The sequence below is a fragment of the Melopsittacus undulatus genome, chromosome 5 (genome assembly GCF_012275295.1).
Source record: "Melopsittacus undulatus isolate bMelUnd1 chromosome 5, bMelUnd1.mat.Z, whole genome shotgun sequence".
NCBI classification, from domain to species: Eukaryota; Metazoa; Chordata; class Aves; order Psittaciformes; family Psittaculidae; genus Melopsittacus; species Melopsittacus undulatus.
The window spans coordinates 67475690-67500607 of NC_047531.1; the positions used below are offsets into that span (position 1 = coordinate 67475690).

Sequence of the window (24918 nt, forward strand, 5' to 3'; positions counted from 1 at the left end):
GACCTGGGTTTGTGTAGAATTACAAAAATAACATTTTTTTTCTATGCAAAATCATAATTCAGACAAAGATCTCCTCAACAGACTTAAAAGGTTTATGAACCTCTGGGATTCACTTTGCTCTCCTTAATCGAACTCGCCATGTCTTGAGAAAGCCAAAGGGAGATGATGGGTGTTTTTACCTGGCATAACAGATGCTGGGGACTTTGCTAAGGAAAAATCTGGTGGGCTGGTACTTCCTGTCCTCTGGTTTCTCCCAGGTAACAGCTCACTGGGGTTGTGCAGGACCTTGCAGCTTGCACTGGCTTGAAGAAATATCTGGAGAGACTTCTTAAGAAGGGGAGAGGGAGGCTGGTGTCTCCTCTGCAGAGGCTCCTGGAGCTCACCCTAGCTAGTCTGGCAGGACACTGCATAGTTATCCGATTATAGCAAAATACATTCCCTGACTGCATCTGGAATGATCTTTCCTCTGTAATTGTATTATGCTGGAAAGACTGAAAAGGCTTTTGCTTTCTCAGCCTTCTAAAATAGTCTTTTATCTAATGCATCCAATGCTTTTGCAAATCTTACAGACATAACAGGCTCCGGTCTGTGATTTCAGCCTCACACTCACAAACAAGAAGCTTACATTAAAAATCAATGGTCAGACAGCAACAGAAGGTCACTGTAAGACCATCAGGCTTGTACAGGAGCACCAGGGCAAGCCTGATGCTGTCCCAAGCTAGCAGGCTCTGACATGTTCTCAGAGGCAACCTCAAATAATGTGAGGTCCCAAGCAAGGCTGAGCAGAAAAGCCCCAAATTAGTTTCAAATCGGTGAATTTACTTGTCCGGCTGTTTCTTAATGCCTTCCCTATGGGGCTGCCCTCTGTCCTCTCTCCATCTCCCTGTTTTCCCTGCACACCACCACCACCAGCTAGATTCTTAGCTTTTGAGAGAACTGGTGATATTCCCGGTTGACTCGCCATTGCGCTGGTATTAGAGAAGTCAAAGACTGCTTTGCTCAGTGTTGTGCAGTAGATAGTGAGTACAATTAAGCCCAGAACCAGGAGACAGACCCTCCTCCCCTTCAAGCTTGTGTAGATCTAGAGTGAGTCCACTGGAGCCACTGGCATTGTGTTAATGTAAAGGAAGACAGGAACTCAAATGTTTGAGTATTTGCCATTTCAGCTAGAGTGTCTGCAGAGACCTCTTTCACCAGCATCTTCCAAACATCATAGTTTTGGTGATGATGGGAACCCAAATGTAGGTGAGGTGCTAGTGACTGGTTTTGTCATGTCTCCAGTCAAGCCTCTGAGCAGAGCTCCAGCCACCTCTTCCCTAACATCTTCTACCTTAGGTTCACTAAATTCCCAGCGCATTTCAGGCACAGAACTAACTGTCAGCAGTTAATCAAGATTTCAAAGGGGTGTAGGGTGATTAAGTTGCGTGTTGGTTGGCTGTCAGTGAGATGCAGAGACTGTGAAAGAGGCAAAGTGCTTTTCTCAGCACTGAAGAATTTGTGCAGCAAAATAAGGGAGATGTTTCCTTATGCACAATTTTTTGTTGTGGGGTGAAATTTTTGCATCTACCTCTTATTCTCTAGGCTTTGAATGGTTTCTCTTTTCTTTCCAAAAGATTAAACCTGTTCCAGAAGGGCTTATTTCAGGTGTTGTTAGAGGCACATGCCAAGGTGCGTTTCTTGCACACATGCATACACATAGTGCAGAGTTGCTTGGTTTCCCTTCAGCGCCCCCACTCCCACACCACATCGAGGGGTAAGGCTGCAAACTGCTGGCTCACAGCTGGCACTTTTCAAACAAAAAAGCATCTGTTGGGAAAAAATAAAGCAGTTTCATGCTCCCCTCCCACCCAAATTGGGTATGACATCAGTGAGACCACACGGGTGTCACACACAGGGGGAGAGACAGCCAGCTAGAGACAGCGGCGGAGAGGCGTGAAGTCTGGCATCTCACGTTCAGGCTGAAAATGAGAACTTTCTTTATCTGGAAAATGGAATAAAATGGAGGAGTTCTGACTGAATCAGGCCTTTTTGTCCCCATGGAGGTCCCGTGATACCATGGCATTTTGCAATTGAACCTTTTGCCCATTCATCAGCAAAGTCGCTGTGGCCTCCGAGGAGATCAGGGGAAGGATTTAGGCTCTTGGACCTTAAGTTGGTGCTGACTGACACCGTTAGGATTAATTTCATCACTCCAGGGGGCCTTGGAGAAAGCACTTGAAAATACCTTCAATTCTCATAACATTTCTGCTGCAAGAAATGAATTTGGAAAGAATCTGGATGTTAGTGCTTCCTGACCACATGGATCTTCTCATAGTACCACAGTCAACACGGCTTACATTTGCATATCTGTGATAAGGCAAAAAAAGAAAAGATACCTTTATTTTGACCCCTTTACATCCTGAGCTGTTAAATTTTAAGTTATTAAGCAGGCCATGGAGCCATGCTCAGGAACTCTCTGGGCTGGAAGGAAAAAGCATTGTTGTGACCCAAGCACCTCTGAGGAAACCCTCCTTATTGACCAAGATGGCTCATTGTCCTGTGTTCAGCAGTAGCAGCCATTTTTCTCCTTCTTAGTAGCTGGTGCAGTGCTGTGGTTTTGACTTTCAGCCTGGGAACAGCACTGATAACACTGATGTTTTTAGTTATTGCTCAGTAATGTTTACTCTGACCAAGGACTCTCTGAGTCTCATGCTCTGCCAGGGAGGAGGGGAAGCCGGGAGGAAACAGAGACAGGACACCTGACCCAGGTTAGCCAAAGAGGTATTCCATACCACAGCACGTCATGCCCAGGACATCGAACTGGGGGCAGTTACCCAGAAGAGCTAGATCACTGCTTGGGTCTGGCTGGGTATCGGTTGGCAGGTGGTGAGCAGTTGTATTCTCTTCCCTTGTTATTTCCCTTATCATTATTATTATTGGTGGTAGCAGCAGTAGTTTGTGTTATACCTTAGTTACTGGACTGTTCTTATCTCAATCCATGGGAGTTACACTCTTTCGATTCTCCTCCCCATCCCTCTGGGAGTAGGGTGAGGAAAGGGGGGGGAGTAAGGGAGGGCCTGCGTGGTTCTGAGTTACTGGCTGGGCTTTAACCACGACACTCAAGACCTGCTTCCCTGGACATGGCAGAAGCAGGGTTTTTTCTGCCCATCAGTCTTCCCTTGCTGCTGCCTCTGACCAGCTGTGCTGGCAGTGTTCAAAACCTTCAGGGACAACTTTTGTCTCCCAGCTGGCTCTAGGCTGCCCTGCCCAAGCTGTGGAGCATTAAGATGTTGATCCACAGTGGCATTACTTTTAATTTTCCCCTTTTACAGGTACAACTAAATGCAGAGGGAGCTGGATGTTCCTTTCTACTTATTTACTTCAAAAGGCAGAGTTTTAAGTGCGCCAGTGAGGGCGAGAACTGCCGGAAGCTACAGCCTTGCTCCTCCTTAAGGAGATGATGGCCGTGGTCCTGCCAGGGGAGCTGGAGCAGGGTTAGTATTTGTTAGTGCTTCTTATACCATGTTTATTAGATTAACCATCCTTCCTCTGTCAGTTGAAAGGGAAAGTTAGTATTGGGGGTAACAGATCAGCAACCCCCTAAACAATACTGAGTGAGCTACCATTTTAGAAGTGAGTTTTGATGAATCTGGCCAGTTGCAACTCACAGGCATTCTGCAGCCAAGGGACAGGGGACAATAATTCTTTAATTACTGGGGCTGGGGGAAGGGGGCAATACTGGGCTTGCTAAAATCAATAGTGAACCTCCTATTAACAGGAGCAAATGTGGTTTGGGTCAAGCTGTCTTATGTGCAGGTGCATGATCATGTGAAAGGGAAACAGGGCAATGGCTGCATCCACTTGTTTTATGACTGGTTGGTGGTCAATAGCACGTACAAGCAACAGCCAGGTTCCATCTGTGGGCCTGCTTTGCTCTTGGGTGTCAGGCAGGCATTGCTGCCATCATGTGGAGAGCCGGGCTGTGGGACGGCTATGGGATATCCAGAACAGGCCCCATGGTGATGGTGGAATGGGCCCCCATGGTGGTGTTGCTGGGAACCATTCCACACAGTTTTGGGCCAGGGCCATTGGGCATTCCCCTGGACAACTCCAGGGCTTTAAGAACCGGCTTGCATTGCACTGGTACTACTGCCTGCAGTAACTGGCATGGGAATTGTGCCCACATTGCACAAAAAAGCCGAACACGAGAGCTTTTACATGTTCCACCTCCCTACTACTCGCATCCAACAGAGACTGCTCAGCTGGACACACAGTGGATGGATGCTTCTTTTCAAGGGCCACAACGAAAATCGTGAAATCCATAGTGAAATTACAACCTCAGCCTTGGTTTTAATTCAGTTTTTTATTCTGAAGTTGTTTAATATTTTGCTAAAAGATAGTATAAAAAATATCCAACCCAACAGTGTGACTGGAGTAAAGCTATGTGTGGACAGCTAAAAAGATGGCTAGAGAGCAGGAAAAGCAAGACATCTAATCACTGAAGAACAGTTATAAACAGCAATAAAATTAATACCTATATTAAACTAGCAGTGCAAAGATACAAACTGGAAGCGGCTTTACATTAAAAATACAGCTTTTTAAATACAGAAATAGCACCAATTTACAAGACAATCAGAAATGTAAACGTGGCAGGTAGATTCAAGTATAAGTTATACACTCACCCTCCTCAGCAAACTGTCTTGGGACAGAAAGGTTTCACAAACCCTGCAGAACATCCTGGGTATGCACTTTGCCTCAGTGCAAATACAAATTCTGCTTTTCCAAATCTACTTTCCTGAAGAGTTGTTCCTACTTTATTTTTCTTCTTAGCTTTCGGTGAAGATGGGAAAGATAAACTCATTCCCTCTGACGACCAACTCTTCCCCCTCACCAGTCTAGTTCAGCAGCTTAAGTATTGCAAGCAGCATTGATCCCTTTGCTGCCCAACTGCTTTGGTGGTCCTATTCCTATTTTAGTGGCAATTTTGCATTGACAAAAACAAAACAGCATAGCATCCCACTTCTCCCAGGCCCAAAACTGCTTTTGCAACCATGAGCCACAGAACAGCTTTGATCGTGAGGGAGCTGAACCTCATTTCCAGACCTGCTCTATCTATGGAAACTCAAAAGTGGAAGCAGAAATTGGAAACTGAAGATCCATTTTCAGTCCCTGCGTTTTCAAGTATAGTTATGTTAGTTATGGCACAGAGTAACATCACTGACAAAGACGATTTTTGCAATGATGCTCCAACTGGAGCGAAAAGCCAATATTAGCTCTAATCTTCCCCTCTGCTCCCAGCTGCCATTTCACTAAAAGGCTGCACTGTACTAAAAAGACAAGGTTTGGAGAATCCACATCCACCATGTCATCCTGAACCCTAGCAGCCTGTTTCCAGCCCCAATAGCAACACAAGTGTAGGGGCAGCACTGTGCCAATTACACACTGCTTTTCAAAGTGAAATTAATTTAAGTGGGTGTACAAGAAGAAATAATTCAGAAGCAAAACCTGTAAACTTTCATAACTGTAGTGTAATTAAAAAAACCCCAACAAAGCAAACAATAACAAACCCCTTAAATTTAGCAGTCTGAAGACTTCTCTTTACCACCCCTGAAATTTCCTATGATAACTCTACTATAGATTTTCTTTCACTGAGGGCTAATTAGCCCTCCTTAAAAGGCTGTTATTGGTCTATTCTAACATAAGGCCACATCACTCAAACTCCCAGCTTCACTAAAATTCTTTCTTATATTCCATTTTCATAATATATTTCGTTATAAAAATAAAAAGCCTCATCAAACCCCCAACGCCCAAAGTCCTAGTCTCCCTTAACCAACGTAGTAGCACATCCAACAGTGTATCCACCCTTGGAAAACCAGTACCAGTACCCAGAAGAGAAGAGTTGATAATGCTGGCCTTAAGGTTGCTAATTCCAGAGAAACATGATGTCAACAGCAACACTTTCTGTCTTTTAAAAACAGGAAACTGCACAAACTGTGGATTGCTACATGAGTGAAAACATACCCAAGCATAAGAGCATTAACTCTTAAAATTATGTCCTATATCATTAATAGCACCATCCATTATTTGAGGACTCTGAATATTAGCTGATAGATGTTTCTTCCTCTTTATCTTCTCCTAAGGAATACAGGGGCATTTTTTATCATTTCCCAAAGTCATGACTCCTGCTCTTTTTAGTTTCTTTTTATGGTTTAAATAAATACATGCCAAAAAAATAAGATCTCCCTTGTCTTCCAAGAATGCTCAAATGCACTAGTAATTAGTTACAAAATTCCTGTAAGTGAGGTGTTAGGCACTTAAGTACATACCCCTTAAGTAGACTTAAGTAAACAACTAAGTAGGCACTTAAGTAGACTCAGGTTAGACTGAATCTAATCATGTGGTTAATGACTTACCAGTGTTCCCTGGTCATAAAATCTTGACTATAAATGGGAGATGAAACCTTAGCGCAGCCCCCTCTCAGTGGCTTGTCACTCTGACAAATGTAATTAAGGAATCAGGTTTTGCATTTTTTACATTTAACTTGTACATTTTGCTCAGAGTAAAAGAAAAAAAGAACCAAAAAACAAAACCTAAGGACTACTACAGTTCATTAACACAAATATAAACATGTTAACATTCACAGTTATTTTGGTCTTAATAGTTTTTCACATGTATACATTCAATCATACTGTGTTAAGTTATTATTAGGTTTTTCTAACCACAAGTGCTGGGCAAATTGTACAACAACCAGCTGACATTCAAGTAATCCTACCCTGAGAAAATCTGTTATTCTGAAGCTGAAAAAAAGGACTTTTTTTGCACTAAATCCCACTCCAATGTGCAAAATAAATAGCAAGAGGCTGCACTGTGGAGGCAGGATTTGACAGATTGGAACTGAGGAAGCAGTTGCTCTCACAACTGCAGAAGTTGATCACTTTTACCACAGATTTACTCAGGGTAAGTAGAGAACATGCAAAAATAAAACGCTTACCCCAGATAAGTGCTAGACATCTCACTTCAAACCGTGAATAAAGAACCCCTGGGGATGCCAAGAGAAATCTGCTTGCATCTCCTCACAGCAATAAAGTTTCCCAAATTAAAACCACAAATACAGTTTGATGCCCACAAGTGCATGTGAAACACAGCATCTGAATTCAAGTCAGTACTGAAGGAATAACTCAGTAAAAAGGTTTCAGTACCAAGGATGATTTGTGAAGGTGGCTAACAGAACCGGTGCATGAATAGATAATGGGTAAGCATACCAAAAGGGATGACATTTTAACACGCTCCTTTTGTCAAGAGCTTGATCTCTTGTAATAGATAAAGAGTCCTAGGACAATCTGCCCACCCTTTGCAATGAGTGGAATTAGTCAGGGCTGGAACCAGAGATTTCCAGTCTCCTCTGCACAGAGCTGGCATTTCTGGTCTGGTTGCCTTCATTTTTCTTCCATGCAACAGGGTCTCCAAGACTTCCAGGAGTTTTGAAAAATGCCTCATGATGCACAGGACGAATGTTCTTGGGAGTGAGGGGAGCTGATGAAGGCTAGGTGTTAAACAAAACCAAAGGGATTCAGTAGGGTTTTCTCAAAGCCTACATGCAAGCATGCAAACAGAAGGGAGCTTGCAGATGTCAACCTCTGTACCCTGCTACTATAGGGAATAACTTCAGACATCCTTTCAGAAGCTCCACAGGCTTTGCCCCTGCTTTTTGCTCTGGAACTGTCTGCCAGCACATCATTGCTGGAAGCTGAGAGCTTCTATCCCATTTCCAACTTAAATGTATTCATGACTAGTTCATATTCATTCATTCTTATGCCAATCTTGCCCTTCAGCTTAAATGGCTTTCTCTTCCTTGATGTTTTACTCACTTTAGTTGTTTGTTAGCATCAAAATAGGTCTAAAATTGGTCTTCTAAAGCCTGACCACTTGTCTTTTAAGTGCCACTCTACTGTAACCTCTAATGCTAGTATGTGTGACAAAACTGATGTCACTCATTGTACTTCAGATCAGTGGGTCCTTCACTTTTGAATTTCTCATCTTTTTTACTCAAAAAAGTCTGTTCCTGTGGTAGATTAAAAAAAATATCTTTATAAAAAAGATTAACAAAACCTACAAAAAGAATTTTCCCCCCAGTTCTGATACTGCTATTACTTTTCCATTATTTAGTGAAGAGAGATCAGAACAGGGGTGAGGAGGTAACCCAGGACACTACCACCAGAGAGGTGTTGCTGCCAGCTGACAAACAATCCTCCTGTCCTAATGTGTTTCTGTAGCCATTGCACAACACAAGATAGTGTCAAATGGAAGAAAAATACTTACCTGGATTTCTGGGGAAAAAAAAAACAACCTGTAACCAATTTTTTTTTCTCTATTCCTGTAAGATTTTTAAAGATTAAGACTTTAATGAAACACCTGCATCAACCTGCAGCACAAGGTGCCTTCAGGCCCAGTGACCTGGCATGGTGTTTCATTGTCAACCAACCACCTTTCCCACTTACCTGCTGCAGCTTCAGAAGGGTCACTGGATGCCCCATACACACATGGGAGTCCAGTTTAACAGCACCACAGGATCTTGGGAGCGTAGGACTCAGGTGCTGAGCAGGGTGAGCTGGTTGCTGAGGATCCACTGAAGGCGCAGGCGAGACCTTGGGGGTGACCACTGCTGTGGTGCCTATGAAAACAGGTGCTGTTGATGCCAGGCTGGACATGCCAAAACTCATGGAGGTGGCAGCTGAAAAGGAGCCATCGGGAACTGTGGGAACAGGACTGGTGATTGTGGGAGAACACACAAGAGGGAAGGAAGCCAAGGCTGCTGACGGCAGCATGACACAGGGGATGCTCAGAGAAGGTAACTGGTTTGCAGCGAGACTGATGGCACCAGGGGCTTGGTTTGCAGGGAGCAGGAAATTAAAACTGCTCAATCCTAAACCAAAGAGAGAAAAAGCAAAGCATTAATACAGTTGACAAGTGAGACTTAATCTATAACTAGACTTAGCTTAAACCAGAACAGGGAAGAGGTCTGACAACAAAGAGAAAGGCTGCCCTGGAAGTAAACTGTGACAAAAATAGTAAAAGAGAAGCAAGGAAACTGTCACAAACCTGTGACTCTTTTGTCAAGCTCCCTTTCCTTACCTCCATCTCCCCCCCTACTGCCTGTTCACTGTATATACATCCATTTACTTTGTTCATATTAAACACCAACCACACACCTTGTTTTCTGCTTCTAACTTCAATAGAAGTTTCTTAGAAACAGCTTGGCTAAAAAACTTTTTTTTTTTTTACTAATGGGAATCTTACCCTCTGCTATATGAAAATATATATGCTGATTTAAATGAGAAAAAAAACCCAAACACAAAACAAGCTCAAACATACACCCAAAGATGCTTATTTTCCTGACAAGAGCTGAAATACTGTTTTGAAACAGAAGCTGCTCTGGTTCTCTATTTGTCTGATCTCGCAAAACCGCAGGATAAACATTTGCAAACTGAGCGTCTCCATCTTATAAGTGGAATCCCATAGACCCAACTGTGCCAGAAACTAATCAAATACTAAAGCAGGAGTCATGGATATCTACCACGTTTCCTGTTCCCACAAACAAGCCTTCCATTCCACACAAACACAGGACAAAAAATGGTGAACATGAAATCCTCCTGCAGTATTTTCAACTGCTTCCTCTCCATCCCTCCCGTGTCCTACAGGTAGGCATGGCTACACTCCCAGTGCCTCAGTTTTTGAGGGGTTATCCCAATGATGCATGTTGCAAGACAGTACAAAGTTCATAGCTGACTAAATTCGCTCACTCAGGGGGATGCTGTTGCACTATTCTGGCCACTCTATTGCAAAACAGATTTCCAGCTCCTCTGAGTTTTGAATGCTGGATAAGTGTCTTTTTTCTGCCGCACATAATTCAGTCATGTAAACACCACATTATTCATTGCTATTAATGTTTGGGTCCTTCAGAAAAATGATTGTATTTTCAGAGAAACAACAGTTCTTCTCAAGTCAAGAGAATTCAGAGCTATTAAACTACTACAGAGAACTGATGACAGGCTTTTCCTGCCAAATACAGACTCCTTCACCTATCTGCAGGACTCCCTATTTGCTCAGTGAAGAGATGTAGAAGTCTGGGTGCCTCTGGATCTCATGGCTTTCCTTACCAGCAGTAGATTGAACATACAGATACTGTGGTAGGAAAGGTTGATTGGTGCCTTCTGTAGAGATGTGCACTTTTCCTGGAGAGGGTTCATCAGGGTCTTTATTCTGAGATGCTTTTTCTTGCTCCTGAGAATCTAAAGCCTTGGTAGGCTCCCTGTTTGAAGCCTCTGGAGCAGCAGGACTTGTGAGGTCGAGACAAAAAGCTTCTAGATGTACAGCAGAGGTGCAGCCACTTCCTGGGGTAGATTCAACCTTGGGTGACTCTAAAGGCTTCTAAACAAAAACAGAAGAGGAAATGAAGAGTCCAAACTGAAATAACACAGTGCAATATCTCTCAGGCACCCACCTCAGCTACAGAGTAAAGCACGCATGTGTGCAAAGGAGCAGCACAAAACTGATCAACAAGTCACCATGTTAAAAAACTTCGTCTGAGGGTTTGAAGAACCATATTAGCATTGCCTAAGCCCTGTGCCCTGTGCTGTAGTTCACTTTCAGTACTTGAAGACACTGAATAAGAGATACCTGAGCTTGGGGATTAAATTTTTATTGATAAGGAAAAACACCTGTTTCAATTAGCTTATATTCAAACATTGATATGATCTTGAGCCTGATCCCTATGGTAAGTAGTTAGGAGAACCCTGAGATTGCTGCACTTCACCTTCTACCATCATCCTTCTCCAACATGCTTGCTGTGGGCAACATGGCTTGAGAGAGGGGGACTCAGGCTAGAGAGCAGTGGGGAAGTACAAACCACATTTGCTCAGTGGCGTAAGCAATGTTGCTGCTAACCGGGAAAGCTCAAGGGGAAGATGAGGAATAATAGTCACATTAATTTCCTCCCCACTGGCAGGCTGCTTTGTTGAAGGCAATGATCAGGACACTGATTCCAAAGAACAGATGAGCATCACATCCCTCTCCAAAGAATCACCCTCCAGTTTCCCCTGGTAGTGTGAAAAATCTCCCAGTTAATGCCTATAGTTTCAATACAACCCTCTTACAATTTTATTAACACATGGGAGGCAGAATTTGTACCTGTAACACCAGTGGTGCAGTGAATTTTCACTCCTGAAAACACTGTATTGGGCAAAAGTCTTTCCTTGCTAACAGGAAACCTAAAAGATTATGGAATTCACTTATTTACCTTGGATACCACAAGTGAAAGAGGCAGATCCCTCTGTTCCATGGTCTGTTTTTTAGCAGCTGGCTCTTCATCATCTACAGGTGCAGAGGGTGATGTGCACTTGTGGGAGCTGCGTTTCTGACAGAGAGCTGAAGGTATGGCAGCCTGAGCTTCTACATTCCTGTTTCCCACATCTCCTGCACGGGGCAGGCTCTCCCTCAAGTTATTTTCTTGAAGACCACCACACAACATAAAAAGGGATGAAGATGGAAAGCACAGGAAAGGTTGGTTAGGGAGCAAGGTAGGTTTTCCATTTTCTGTTTTGGAGGCTGCTAGTGCGGAAGGATGTGGAGCTTGGTTGCTGATGCCATGTGGCAGTGAGAGGCTTGGCACATCTGTCTGAACCACAGGGAAAACTGCCTGAGGCAAAGGGTTAACACAAAATTCAGAGTCTCCAGGAAGTGAAAGGAGGGAGAGAGGGGAGGTTATGCTTGGGTTCCTTGCTGATTTTAATATTGTTTCGGTGGCACAAGATTCATTCCTAAAAAAAAAAAAAAAAAGTAATGAAAAGAGGAAAAACATTTAGTCCAAAATTATGCCCCTATTTTATCCTTGAAAGCAAATAGGTATATTGCTGGACATAAATGTGGAAAAATTCTACCCCCCCCTACTTTACACAGTTTACAAGAAGGGCCACTTTTTATTATTTCTAATTACACAGAAACATACTTATCAGGTTTTGGGCAGAACAATAATGCACTAAACTAGAATCAACCATTCAGAAATTAATTCAAATTAGATGTAGATAAGACCCTTTGATAAGACAGAAAGGCTTTTGCAGGGAATTATGATTTTCTCAGCCTACCTAGACAACAGGGCAAAGGAGGCAGGGATGACCTCTATAAACAGATATGAGATGAAGAACTACTTAAGCTGAAGGACAACAATGGTACAAGTATGAATTGGTAAGTATAAATTGGCCATGAAAACAAAATAAAAGAAAGCCATGGTGAGACCTGTTAGCATTAACATAGTAACGAGACCATCCAGTAATTTTCTATCTCAGGCTCATTAATAGAATCTAGCCTTGAACAGGCACAAATCTGAAACTGGACAGGAGTTAAGACCAACCTACCTAGTAATTTCCTCTATTTTCTGCCTGCAGACAGCTGCTGGATTTATCATTTTGGAGCAATATTCATCTGAATTCATAATATAGGCTGAAAGAACAAAGGAACATTCAATTAATAACAGATCTGTTTACCAAGCATATTTTGATATTGGCCATATAAAATAATTGGTATAATTTTTCTATCCTGGCACATTTTTATAACGTCCACTAACAGCCAGAATCTGCAAGACACTCAGAACTCAGTCCCACTGGAGAGGTGCTCAATATCATAATTTCCTACAAGAAGGCACTGTAAAAATCCCTGTAATTGCTTTGTCTTTTTAACAGCTATCCATTAGATTGTTACAATAATTCCACTATATTAGAAACCGTAAGATAAAGCAAGCTTTTGTGTGGCTAAGGCATCTTTCTTTATCTCTACCAAATTTTAACAGAAGAAACTCTAGTATAGTTGCAGTTAGTAGAGAACAGGAACATTTACCAGAAAACAAACTGCAGATTTAAGGCAGTATGGCACAGATTCACCTCATCTAACTTGACCAAAGGGTCCAAAACAGAAGTCTCATCACATGAACAGTAGAAATATAAGCACTTCCCAAGCATCATTCTTGTATTTAATTAGTCTGACTCACCCAGTCAAATGCCTTACATTGGTGGGCCCATATTTGGGCAGATCCACTGGGATACAAAAGAACATGCTTCATTAGTAATTACCTTGCCTCACTTGATGTGGGCTGCTGGGCTCAGAACTGACTTTCCTTCTGGTCTCTTCACAAGACTGTGTGCTGTTAAATGAAGTGTGACGTGTAAACCTTTGTCTTCCAGTAGCACAGATCTTATATGGGACACAGGCTCCTTGTGTCCCTGGCAGAGGATCAGATGTTGGGCTATGCCCTCTCAGCTCACCTGTAGGAACATGATTTTGTACAGCAGTCCTTCATGGAATACAGCTCCTCATTTAGGCTTCTGCCATGTTACCAAACTTGGTGATAAGAGATAACCTCTAACTAACCTCAAACCCCACAGAACAGAAGCAGACCTAAGCTCAGTATGCACTGGTAGACAAGATAAGGGCTTCTTTTCTTTCCACTCCATGGCAGCTGCAGCAGCAGCTACACTCTAGTGTGCATATTCAGAGGAAATAGATGGTGTTAACACTATCCTTTACTTTTACTTGGTCCTGGCACTGGCCTGACCCAAATATTATTACCAAAGGGCTTCCTTTTGCTCTGGCTTCTAGCCATGCAGTTTACAGAGATGTTCTGAGCCACTGCCTCCTTCGCAGACAAACCTTCTGTACTAAGGTACACATGCAAGAAACAGCCTTGCTCTACCTTGGTAAATCCCCTTACAAACAAAATAATTCACTGTCTAATTATAACAGAATTACTGAGATTTTGCAACCCAGAAAAGCTGTGGACTCAGATTTGGAGATGTAGGCATTATCTGCCATTGTTCTACAATTTATAGTTACATAAGTTGATGTAAAAATACCACCAAGACAGTGTTCTTCAACATCCCTCCACAGCCCTTAGGCCTAAAGTCTAAGAAGGGCAAATGTTGAAGTGGCCATCAGTTATCCATCACAGGGTGGGCAATGAATGCTGAGCCATTCTTTACAAATGAAAAACAACCTTTTACCCTGGGAAGGGTTTGTCAAAAAGAAATGTGAGCTACCCAAGTTCGTGGTCTTGCCAGGGAATTCCACAGGTCCAATCCACTTGAAGGCTGGTTTGCGTCCTCTTTCCTCTGTGACATGAACTTTCTTGATCAAGCCTAGGCTGGTGAGAACATTGGCAATATCATACAGTCTTCGTACCTTTGCTAACAGAAAAGGGCAGAAATAGTCAGGATAGCTCTTTTACAGCACATACAGTACATATTTACATGGTAATTATGTTGAGAGTAGCACCACAGCTTTCATAGATGAGGTGGGTAAAATCAAACTGGGATACACTTCAGCCACCTCCTATGAAGCCTGTCATACCAGCTCCCACCTGCTTGTCACTGCTTCTTCAGAGTTTAGCTGCTCACGCATCTTAGCTGCTCAGGTTTAAGCAAATGGGTTAGCGAATGATTATATCATCAGCTTGCCCAGAAAAGGCAGCTACCTCCATGTGGTGAAGACAAGCACTTGGAGGCAAGAGGGACATGAGTGCAAAGCTCATCACAAAAGGGCACATATTTATCATCTGGAAAATGTAACCCTCCTAGAAAAATAAAATCTCTCCAGTAACATGTTTGAACTGAATATGATACCCACAGGTTATCCAGCTAAACTCCTCACATCCCTCCCAGTATTTGGAGTAGAATTTTAAGACTGAAGTGCAAGTACTTTGTTTTAAAAGTACTTTAAAGACTTAAAAGTCTTTCTTTTAGAATAATTATTTGCTAATGCTGAGTTTTTCTATGTTGTCCAAGAGATCAAAGTACTAATCCTCATTAACTGAAAAGCAAACAGTGCCATCCAGCTGTGAGAGATTTCTCGGATAAAAAGAAGTAACACATTTCTGTAGAGAAGAAATTTAACTCTGTTTAATTAAGCAACATGTTTAATTTCAACAAGTCCTGAAACATCATTTAGAGCAGCACAAGAAGTAAGGGTTAAAGTATGAAAAAGAAATCCAAACAAAAACAACATTTTTCTTTTGAAGATAAAATTTGAAGGTAATTGTCAAATGGACTCTTCCCCACCCCAAGCTCTGGTTTCACAAACTAGCATTCACAAAGAAGAAAAACCCTAAACCATATTCAGCAAAAGATTCCTGACCTGCTCTTGCCACTACCTACTGGTCTCAGTTCAAACATGCCCCTATTTCCTTTGCTCACAGACTGATTGATTTGTCTCTCAACAGCCAGCTTACTTTTAAACTTGCTGTGGTCCACTGTATCCTGGGTTTCTTCTATCAGTATCTTTGCTGCGATGTCCAGCGTAACTATCTTGGTCTTGGAGACAAGGAACAGCATGACAAACTTTTGGCTCATAATCCGCAACGACTTGTCCTTTCTGCTGTTTGCAGATGCTGTGTTACAAATAATACCCAAGCCTCTTAGCATATGTCATCCACCATAGCCAGAAAACTAGCAAGTAAGTTTCTCACACAGAAAAGGGGTAAAGCATTTTCTTGTCAGGAAGCAGAAATGTTTTGAAAGGCAGCAAATAACTGAGTAGTGCAGACAGAATTCTCTCTTCGAAAAGCAATAAAAAAAATAAAACTTGGAGAAGGAGCTCTTAGAATGTCAGATTCCAAAGCTGACTCCATGTTACACTGTTCTGCACCACTATAATTTTGTGACTCCTGTAAGTACGCATTATGCGAGCAGCATGCAAACAGTGGCCAAATGGAAGATGGCACCTTCTGTCAGGATAAAGCATTTACTGCCATGTACAGGTGGGGACAGAAGAATTCTGTCACCTCCATGGTGAATTCAGCACCTTTTTGCAAATAATATTTTTTAATTATTTAATTTAAAAGCAAAGCAAGGGAAGAAGTTGCATAGCAAACTGGAGAAAGAGACCTGTGTTTGTGTATCACATGACACGTAATACTTATCTTACCAGAGGTGCAATCTGGTTCTGAAAAGTCCATTAAGGGTCTGTCTTGAGAATCTGGAATAGTTTCCTTTTTCTGTTCTCCAAATTTGTACTCCAGGTCCTGCTCCTTGTGCTGGAAGATGGTCATTAGCTCTCCATACTGCAGCTCTCCTGCTTCCTGAAGTGTTTTCAGAGTTTGACTGAGGTTGTGCCGGCCATGCCAGCAGTACTGGTTCTTGGCCACACGGCTAACCAAGTGCAGCGACTCCAGGACATTCACTATATCATAAATTCGTCTCCGCTCAACTCCTGTTTTGAGGTTAGGGGGAGAATAAAAAAGACACAGATGCTCATCTAGTTTTAATGTGTTCTTCAGCAGAAGTGCAAGAGAGAACAGGCTGTCCTCTAATACTGAGTGTTCACAATATATTTTTCACTGTTCACTTGGACACATTAGATCCATACTATCTGCACAATTAAGAACTGACTTGTGTATGGCCAGCCCCATGGTATTATGCTCTTTGTCTATCTTCTTTTCTGCCGGCCCACTCAGACCTATACAGATTGTCCTAAGGTTTCCTGAGCACTCTGACCCTTCCTGTCAGAGAGCTCCAGAGCTCAGACACATACCTGTACACAAGCCTGTGTGCAACAGAAGGCAAGAAAGGGTCTGAGCCTGGTGCTGACAAGGGGTAGATATAAAAGCCCACTCCTAAAGGAACCACTTGCATTTTGCATAGCACAATTACTTGCTAAGCACATACCAAGCAAAGAAGCCGCAAAGGCTTCACAAGGTGAAAAGCAGTGGAGAGTGAGACTGTTTCCAAATGCTGCAGAAACAAGTCCTCAGTACTGGCTGGGTCTGCACTACTGGGAAATCTATGAAATATGCCCAATTTGGGTTCAACCTGACTGATGAGAGGTTGGGAACTGAGTATCAACAGCCTGGTGGCTCTGCTCACTGTCCTGAGTACTCATGTCTAGCACTGAAGCATGCCTGTTATATGTAACAGTACACTATACACTAGTGGCAACATCTGTACTACAAATCCCATAGTGGTTAACATTAGCTGAGCAGACCAAGTGCTAGCCCAGGGGAAAGATTTTGAAAGAATTCCCTGTGGAAGGTGAGGCCTCGATGCATCTGTTTACACATCTGGAAAATATGAATACTTACCAGCCTCAAACAGGCATTAGAATAAATGATTCATGAGTATTCCTAAGTGTGTGGAGATCTTGGAGTAAAACATACTCCAGAAGAACAAGAGTGATACACATATCATGTGTCTGTAAGGCACCAGGGAGCATAGTTCTCTTTGAGGTCTTTTCCATAGGTCTTCAGTGAACAAAGCAATACAAATTTGTAGCAAAAACTGTATTACAGCCATCATTTGTTACACACAGGGAGCAGCAATATCAGCAGTGAATAAATTTGTGGTCTCTGAAGCAAGTGGATATGGGCAAGCAAGGAAGTGAAAACCAAAGGGAGGAAAATAAGTATAGCCCTTTCAGGGAGGTAAAATACACAACAGTAGGTTTTAAAAACAAAGTTTATAGTATTAAGGAAAGCAAAGTAATGCCGCTTCAAATACAAAATAAAGCACTACTCATGTTCAGCTGTACAAGGTTGGAGCACAAGCACATCATGCAAACACAGAAAGAAGTAACTACAAAATCTAAAATAACAATTTATTTAAAAATTAATTTAACTATTTACTTCATCTGAATTCTCTTCTATTCCCACTTCCTATTACCAAGGCAAATAAATGAGTATTTCAAGGACTTCCTTGGCACAGTCACAGAGGACACGACTCCTCTGCTCCCTTTCTTTCCAAAACAGGCACATTTCATCTTTGCTTCCTCTTTTTCTGGTAAATACCTGAGTTCTAAATGTAAATAAGATATTTTTTTAGTTTAAGTTCAATCTTAGCTAAGAGACAACCCCTCCAAGGACCTGGATCTTTTGCTTATTAGTGTGACTTGGCTTAGTCCTCTCTCCCAAATTTCATTGCTTCTCTCAGATAGTTCATTAACCTTTTAGCTAAGACCAAACCTAACAGGGGACCCAGCAAATAATCTACTTGATACCTTCTTGTCACCTCAATATAACACGTTTTCTCATTCTACTCTTGCAGGTCTCCTGGTAACCTACCCTCACAAGAGAACATTTAAAGCTAAGATAACCTTGATGAACCATGAGATCCTGGAAGATGTAATGTCAGGCATGTTATTGAAGTCAGACAGTAAAGCCAACTGATTTCCTACACTAACTAGTTTGCAATTGCTTCCCCAAACATTCCATTCTGACAAAAGATGTTGTTTATAAGTCTTCCTTCAGAAGGTGTGTAGCTCATAACTCCTATGTTCAGCAAATTGAGAATTTAAGCAAGCAGCACGGTTGGTGAACAGCTGAAGGATAGATTCATCTAGTATAAAGTACTGTCAGAAAGGAGATTTTAAGATGGTAGTGTTATCAAGCAGTAAAGACACTTAGCAATATTAGTAATTTCCAACTCTTTATTAGTATGATTAGAAGAGCATCCAGACCCAGGGAAAGGCAGCCCTTGCATGTACTCTGTAAGGATGACCTTCTAAAGGCCCTCCTGTTGGGCTACCCAGGTGCTCAGTTATCCCATTTTTGCAGGTATACATACCAAGAATTGAAGCCACTTCATCCAAAGAAATAGTAGTTTTTTCTGTTGACAACGGATAACTTGGATAGCGAGCTAGAAATTTTTGGCACAAGAGTCCTAAGCTTTTCTGTTTTCTGCTGGGCCTCTGCTTTTCAAATTCATCAACCGTGCTGTCGTCTACCATATCATACTGTTAAAAAATAAATGTTAACCCTTTAGTGCAGAGCTTTAGAAGCAAGGCATAGCCAAGCGAGGCATATTTCAGATGTTAGCAGTATTTAAGCTTGGACTTTCTAGTAAGGAAAAACCATGGACACCTTGTAAGCACAGAGCACTTGGGTGACACATTTTGCTTGCAAGCTCTTTTTAATTCATCACACAAAGTATCTACAGAAAAAACTTATCTGTGAGATCACAAAATAACGATTATGCTTCAGGAAAAAATGAAACAACCAGTGAGACCAAACACACAAGACTAGCAGATGGCAAGTTCCTACTTGGAAGGAATATTTCTTTTTGAGAGGAGGAGGAGGAATATTCCCTCAAACACCTCTGGATCTAATAAACCAGAAGATGTACAAGCCATCAAAGAGTTCCTGCAAAACTTCTTTCAAGAGATTTTACTGCCCTTTACAGTGCCTCTATAACTTTAAGAAATTGGAGGCGGGGGTGTTGGGTATGATGGCAAGACACTATAAAAGGCACTGCCAAGTGCCTTAAGGTTTGAACCTCAAAATTAGTTAAGGTGTTAGCTTAAGTGAACTCTGTAGGATAGCCTGAATATTTCTGTCCCTGCAGGGAAAAAGACCCCAGCAAAACTGTGATGGCAAGAAGAGGTATGTTTATTTATTACAAAATGAGAATGATGGAGGCTTTTTCTGCACTGGTAGCTCTTGGGGTTTTGACTTTGTGTTCAAGAAAGGAGAGAACGAAATAATCATGCCCTCTGGTAAAGAAAAGCTGAGAGTGGTGGCAGCTGTTGAAACCCATGTTTCCTTGCTTATAAGAGCTTAACTGTCCTTTGGCAGTTGTGACCCTGTGGTAGGCTGTTGCTCTGATTTAATTCTTGAGAGTTTTATATGGTATGGGAATAGTGGTATCTCACAGTAACACCCTTGCATCTTTTGCAAGTTAAGTGGAGAAAGTTAAGCTTTACTAAATAGGAAATATTTGAACTCTTCACAGTAGCCACCTCAAAAATAATGTATGACCTTAGTGGGCTTGCAGTGGTAATGAACCAACTTTTAATACTGACTGTTCTTTTACTTACTGGAAGCTCTGTTAGGAATTCCCTTTAGAACTGTTTGTTCCTTTATGAATAAATTGGAGAATTCTCCAGACTACTGTCACTAGGTTCTGGAAAATCTACACTTGCAGAGTGATCTATACCTATCAAATGATACTTCTCAGTAGGAAGACCCCAGACCTATCTTCCTCTGACTTAAATCACAGAAGGATATTCTAGAAGAAGCAGTCCAGGACAGGGACAGCAGTGGTTGGAACAAAAATAAGTCTGAAGGAAGAAAACTAATGATGCTTATTACAACCTGACATCATCCTCTCCATGGATAGCTTTCCTAAAGATCAGTCCCTACATTGCCTGAGTCTTGGCAAGTAAAATTTTGATTAACACTTGACCATGCTTGCTGGCTATTAGTTTGGGGCTGGGGTGGAAAGAGGGAGAAAGGTTTCAGCTCACCACCCTATGGGTCTTTTGGGGCCATGGTAGAAGATTTCAAAAATATATTGAAAACTATGCCCTCCCATTGTCAAAATGTTCTTGAAAATCCTGCCTGTCTGGTTAAAAATGATCTGGCAATTTTCTTTCTAATGCAGTTCAAAAAAATAGTGTCAGTACTTAAGTTGGGGAAAATGATCCATTTAAGCTCTACTTCTTTCACTGTCCCTTAAGTAATATTCAGGCTTTTGAAGGGTCTCAGGTCAGTTACTAGCAAAACAATTACTTTCAGTCTTTGCAAGTCCTGCTATTCAGTCAGTGCTGTGCAGGCAACTGTCCTTGGAAATGTTTTATAATTCCGCAGTCTTCCATAGGAAACAAAGGACCAGTTGGAATAAAAGCAAGGCACAACTTAAGGGAAGTCTGACTCCTAAGTGAACATAAGGTAATGGTGCTCTAAGTCTCACCTGCAACGAATCAGGTGTGTCACTCTGCTCACTGTTTTCTATGGGTCTGAAGAGCTCTTTCTTCTTTTCTCGGTCCCTCATGTCAGGGCTAGCAGCACTAATAAGCATCTTCAGGTTAGCAGTGGGCGTCCAGGGATCCGGCTGAGGTCTGTCAATGAGCTTAACAGGTGTAATTGGATTTCTTTCCGGGGTGCAGCCTTTTTGCTTTGATAAATCAACTGGTTCATTCTTAATGGGAGTCTTTGGGGCCATCCTGGATCGATCAAATATGTTTTCCTGTTAATAAAAAAAACCCAGTTCTTTAGACACAGCAGGAAAGAAACAGTCCAACAATCAATTTAATTGTTCTTATGAAGGTAACTGTAGTGATTCGTGCCTTGGCACTCACAGTTATATTTAGCATGGCTCTTTTGCCTCTGTTGGAAGGAGTAAAATAATCAACATGCTACTCTACTTGAGGCGGTGTGTAAGAGATACTGCCATGAATTACAGAACCTGAGGTCAACCAGTCAAACTTGTGGCCTATTAGGCTTTTAAACTCTGACTGTTATTACAAGACAGCATTGCCCACAAACATAAATCACCAAATCGGATCGAAACTGAGATAACGTATTGGTCATGTTACACTTCGCAAGAAATCATCTTCTGCTTAAGAAGTCCCCAATGAAAAGCCATGGTAGGGATGCAACTTACACTGTCATAAAATGTCAAACTGAAGTGGCTGTAACTTCATGTGCAAGTGATGCAAGCTGTGCATCTGCACTATCTGCTGCTCAAAACACTGAAGAAAAATCTCCATAACTATTCACTGACTGTAGCTAAGAGCTGCTAGAAAGAAAAGTCTAATTCATTAGCTGATTTTTATCATTCTTTGAATGAAGACCAACTCCCTCTAGTCCCTAGCTGCAATCAAACTTTCTTCATATTTCATCTTCGGGTCCAGTTTTACCCCTACCTCTTACTGCAAGAATTATCACTGCTGATCAAATAATCTCAAGGGACTGGCTGAATCAAGGGTATCTTTGAGCCAAGACATCCATTTTTGAGCAACAAGTGACAATACTTCTCTCTAGCCTGATAGTGCAAATAGCTTATGAAGACTAGAGGAATAAAGTAGACAGGATGCTATACTTGCTTTGCAGGGTATCAAAAATTGAGGTCCAGGTATTCTAAATGTGGCACAGAGCAGGGCTTCCACAAATGCCCATGCAGAAAGTTGTACTGTATCTTTTTGCCCAGGGAGATCAACGTTCTGTTTTTAGATAGTACAGCTATAACTTAATTTTCCTTAATACCTTAGGAACAGGACACTGGGCTTTTTTTTTTGAACTCTAGCTAATATTACCCAGTAGCTTCCAGCTTTAGGCCCTTAAAATGATTGCAGGCACCATGAGTGAAGTGAGAAAAAGTGAAGCTGACAGATTATCATCAGAAAGGTAGCAGAGCTTGTAACTTGCTGGAGTGAAGCCTTTAGAACCACAGATAACTGCTTTTAAATTACAAATCAGGCTTGAAGTTGTTAACTCTTCAGTCCAGCTGTGTGTTTTATGGTGGTGTCTCAAACTGAGCGAGTCTTCTTGCTCAGGCTAAGATTACCACTTCCTTTTTTCAAAATGAGTTTTAAAAATCTAACATGACACCTTTGAAGCTGGATATTACTATGTATTTTATTTTGTGCAGCAAGAAGTTCAATTCTAAAAATGGAATACAGCCTGAAGGAAAATGTTAAGTTACTATTGGTTTGCTATAAGAACTCTCCCAAGTTTTGCCTTTTATTTGGAACAATTCAGCTATCATGAGCTGAAAGATATTTAAATAGACGATTCCAAATATCATCTTATCAGGTACAGTCTAGCGAGGAAGCAGACATGTTCCAGTAAAAACTGAAGCTGGCTTTTACTAGGAGCAGTTCTGTAGCATCCAAACTTAAAACGAATTTGGCCCATCAAAAACATTATGCTCTGAGCACTGATGAAGAGCACTTCTCCATACATTCGCCTATGAATTACACAAAAGAATGTTATGAATATACCTCCCTTTACAATTAACAGCCAGTTGTAAGATAACTACACTGTGATAAACAGGGGTCAACTTAGATGCCACTGTATTTCTTGCAATACATGTTCACATAGTGTTGGCACTCAATATATTCTTGCAGCTTTACATCTGGCAGTGAATCAACACTTAATCTGTAACAGAGAAAGTCTACCTTCCCCTCAGGTTCCTGCTCACTATACCTGGTGCTAATGGAACTGCAGTGAGGGCAGCTGAAGCAACTTGCTGTTCCACTACCTCAAATGCTCATGTCTGTGCAAATACCACAATGAAAAAAGTAGTGGCACTATAAAAGAAGCACATGTCTACTATCAACCCTGCAGATCCTTATTTCCTGAATGTCATAATTGCCTACTAAAGTAAGATTTGCTTTTACCCCTTCTCAGTAACTGCAATGCTTTGTGAACTCCCAGCTGTATTCCACAGAACCCAAAGGCCAGTTGGCTTAAGTGTGAGATTCACCTTGATCCAAGCAGAGATGGCTTTCAAATACAAGAGGACAGGACAGGCTGGCTTGAGGAGCCTAGTATGTAAACAGGAATTCAGATTTCTGCGATAATAGGAGCTGAATCTGACAAGAATTACGTGGTCTTTGGATGACTCCTGATGGAGCATGGACAGCAGGTCATGAATCGGGTCTAGTTCAAGAGCTGTTACTGAGCAAAATATGCCAGAGGCTAGATACCTTGTCTCCTGGCTGCTGAGGTAGGAGGGGAACAACGAGCTTGTTCTCTGCTGAGTAGCACTGCTCAGTCTCTTGACCTGAGTACATCACAGTATGGATACAGACCAGAAGGCAAGCATAGTAGAATGTGCATCAGCATGCTCAAATACTAAATAATAGGACCATATGATGCCCGTATCATGCCTGGTTTTGAAGGGTGTTTGTAGAAGAGCCTCCTCCACTTTACCCAGCAGTAGCCACTGGGATGGTTGAGATCACGTAGTAGTGAGTGAAAGCTAAAAACTGCTTCTCTGAGAAAGATGCCAGAGTGTAATCACTTCACTTACTGACAACGGTGGGGTGGCTCATGATTGTTTTACTGACTTGTCTTCTTTATCTTAACGGTAGAGTCTGGCACCCCTGTGCTCCAAGTGCCGACAGGTAAGATGCTGCTGTGCAGGCAGAACACGGCAGGGCGGACCGGGTGTGCTGGTCCAGTGGGCAGCCCCCCGAATACGGCCAGCGGGAGCGTGAGGGACACGCTCCAGGCCCGACCCGCCTCCCAGCCCCGAGGCCCTGCACCCACGGACGGGGCTGTGGCGCCGCGGCCGTAACCGGCGGGGTGCCCTAGTCCTCGGGGGTACCGGCCGGCCCCACCAGAGCTCCGCGCTGCGCACGGGCCGGCACCGGCACACTAACGTGTGAGAGGACCCTGCAGCGCCGCTGCCCCAACACCCCGCGCCCGCTCACCTTCTGGGCGGCAGGCTCAGCGCGGCCCCGCCGCCCCGGCCGGCCGCTCGCCAGGTTCCGCAGAGCCAGGACGCTCGGCTCCATCTACAGAGCGAGAAGGCGCTTCCAGCCCGGCCCTTAAGAGGAGCCGCTCCCGGCGGGAGGCGAGCGGAGCGCGGCAGCTCGGGGCTCACCCTCCCCCGGCCGGGAGGGGCTCCGCGCCCTCACCTCGGCTGTGGGGGAGGTGGGGGGGGGGCGCGCTCGGCCGCACCATTCCCGCCAGGACGCCCTCAGACATCGCTTTTACAATCCGGCCAATCAGGCGCGGCCCTCCGGGGAGCCCCGCCCCCGCGGCCGGCCAATCAGCGCGCGGGCTGGAGGCGCGCGGCGGCGCGCGGGACCCGCTCTCCCGCCCGCGCGGGGCCGGTTCGCTCCTTTTTTCTTGGCGCCGGCGCCTCCCACTTGCACCCCCCCCCCCCAAGGAGGCCGTTGGCGGGCGGGAAAGGGTGGCCTGAGGCGGGAGACTGGGGAGGGGGGGGGGGGGGTGCTGCTCCTTGCGGGGGGCTGGGGAGCTCGCAGCGCTGCACTGGGCGCACCGGGCGGCTCCTCACGGTCACCCTTGCAGCGAGCCGGGTGCCTGGAGGGTGAAGGGAGAAGGAAACTGTTGAGGAGCCGCTGGTGAGACTGCTTTGGGGGTTTACCTCCCTCGGCAGCGCACAGCGTACCGAGATAAGGGGAGAGCTGGGAGACAGCGTTGTCCGAAGCGGACAC

The 24918-nt window shown here is 43.3% G+C and overlaps 1 protein-coding gene across 1 annotated transcript; it reads right to left on the minus strand.

Moving 5' to 3' along the window:
- Nucleotides 1-4361: 4361 nt before the first annotated feature.
- E2F7 (E2F transcription factor 7) lies at nt 4362-24279 on the minus strand. The gene is made up of 12 exons (XM_005147907.4): nt 24169-24279; nt 20700-20975; nt 18576-18744; nt 15946-16230; nt 15251-15409; nt 14064-14210; nt 13101-13292; nt 12390-12474; nt 11276-11795; nt 10137-10407; nt 8478-8902; nt 4362-7522 (listed from the first exon to the last, which is right to left on the minus strand). Exons 1-12 carry the CDS (start codon nt 24250-24252, stop codon nt 7346-7348), a joined length of 2790 nt encoding a protein of 929 aa, XP_005147964.3. The 5' UTR covers nt 24253-24279; the 3' UTR covers nt 4362-7345.
- Nucleotides 24280-24918: the final 639 nt, after the last annotated feature.

What these genes read in the sequence shown, in the direction of transcription:
- E2F7 (XM_005147907.4), bottom strand. Translation starts at nt 24,252, where the DNA reads ATGGAGCCGAGCGTCCTGGCTCTGCGGAACCTGGCGAGCGGCCGGCCG. An exon ending in AGAACCAGATTGCACCTCTG is followed by an intron (nt 15,410 to 15,945) that starts GTAAGATAAGTA and finishes TTTGTAACACAG; the next exon opens with CATCTGCAAACAGCAGAAAG. An exon ending in TTTCACTTGTGGTATCCAAG is followed by an intron (nt 10,408 to 11,275) that starts GTAAATAAGTGA and finishes GTTTTTGTTTAG; the next exon opens with AAGCCTTTAGAGTCACCCAA.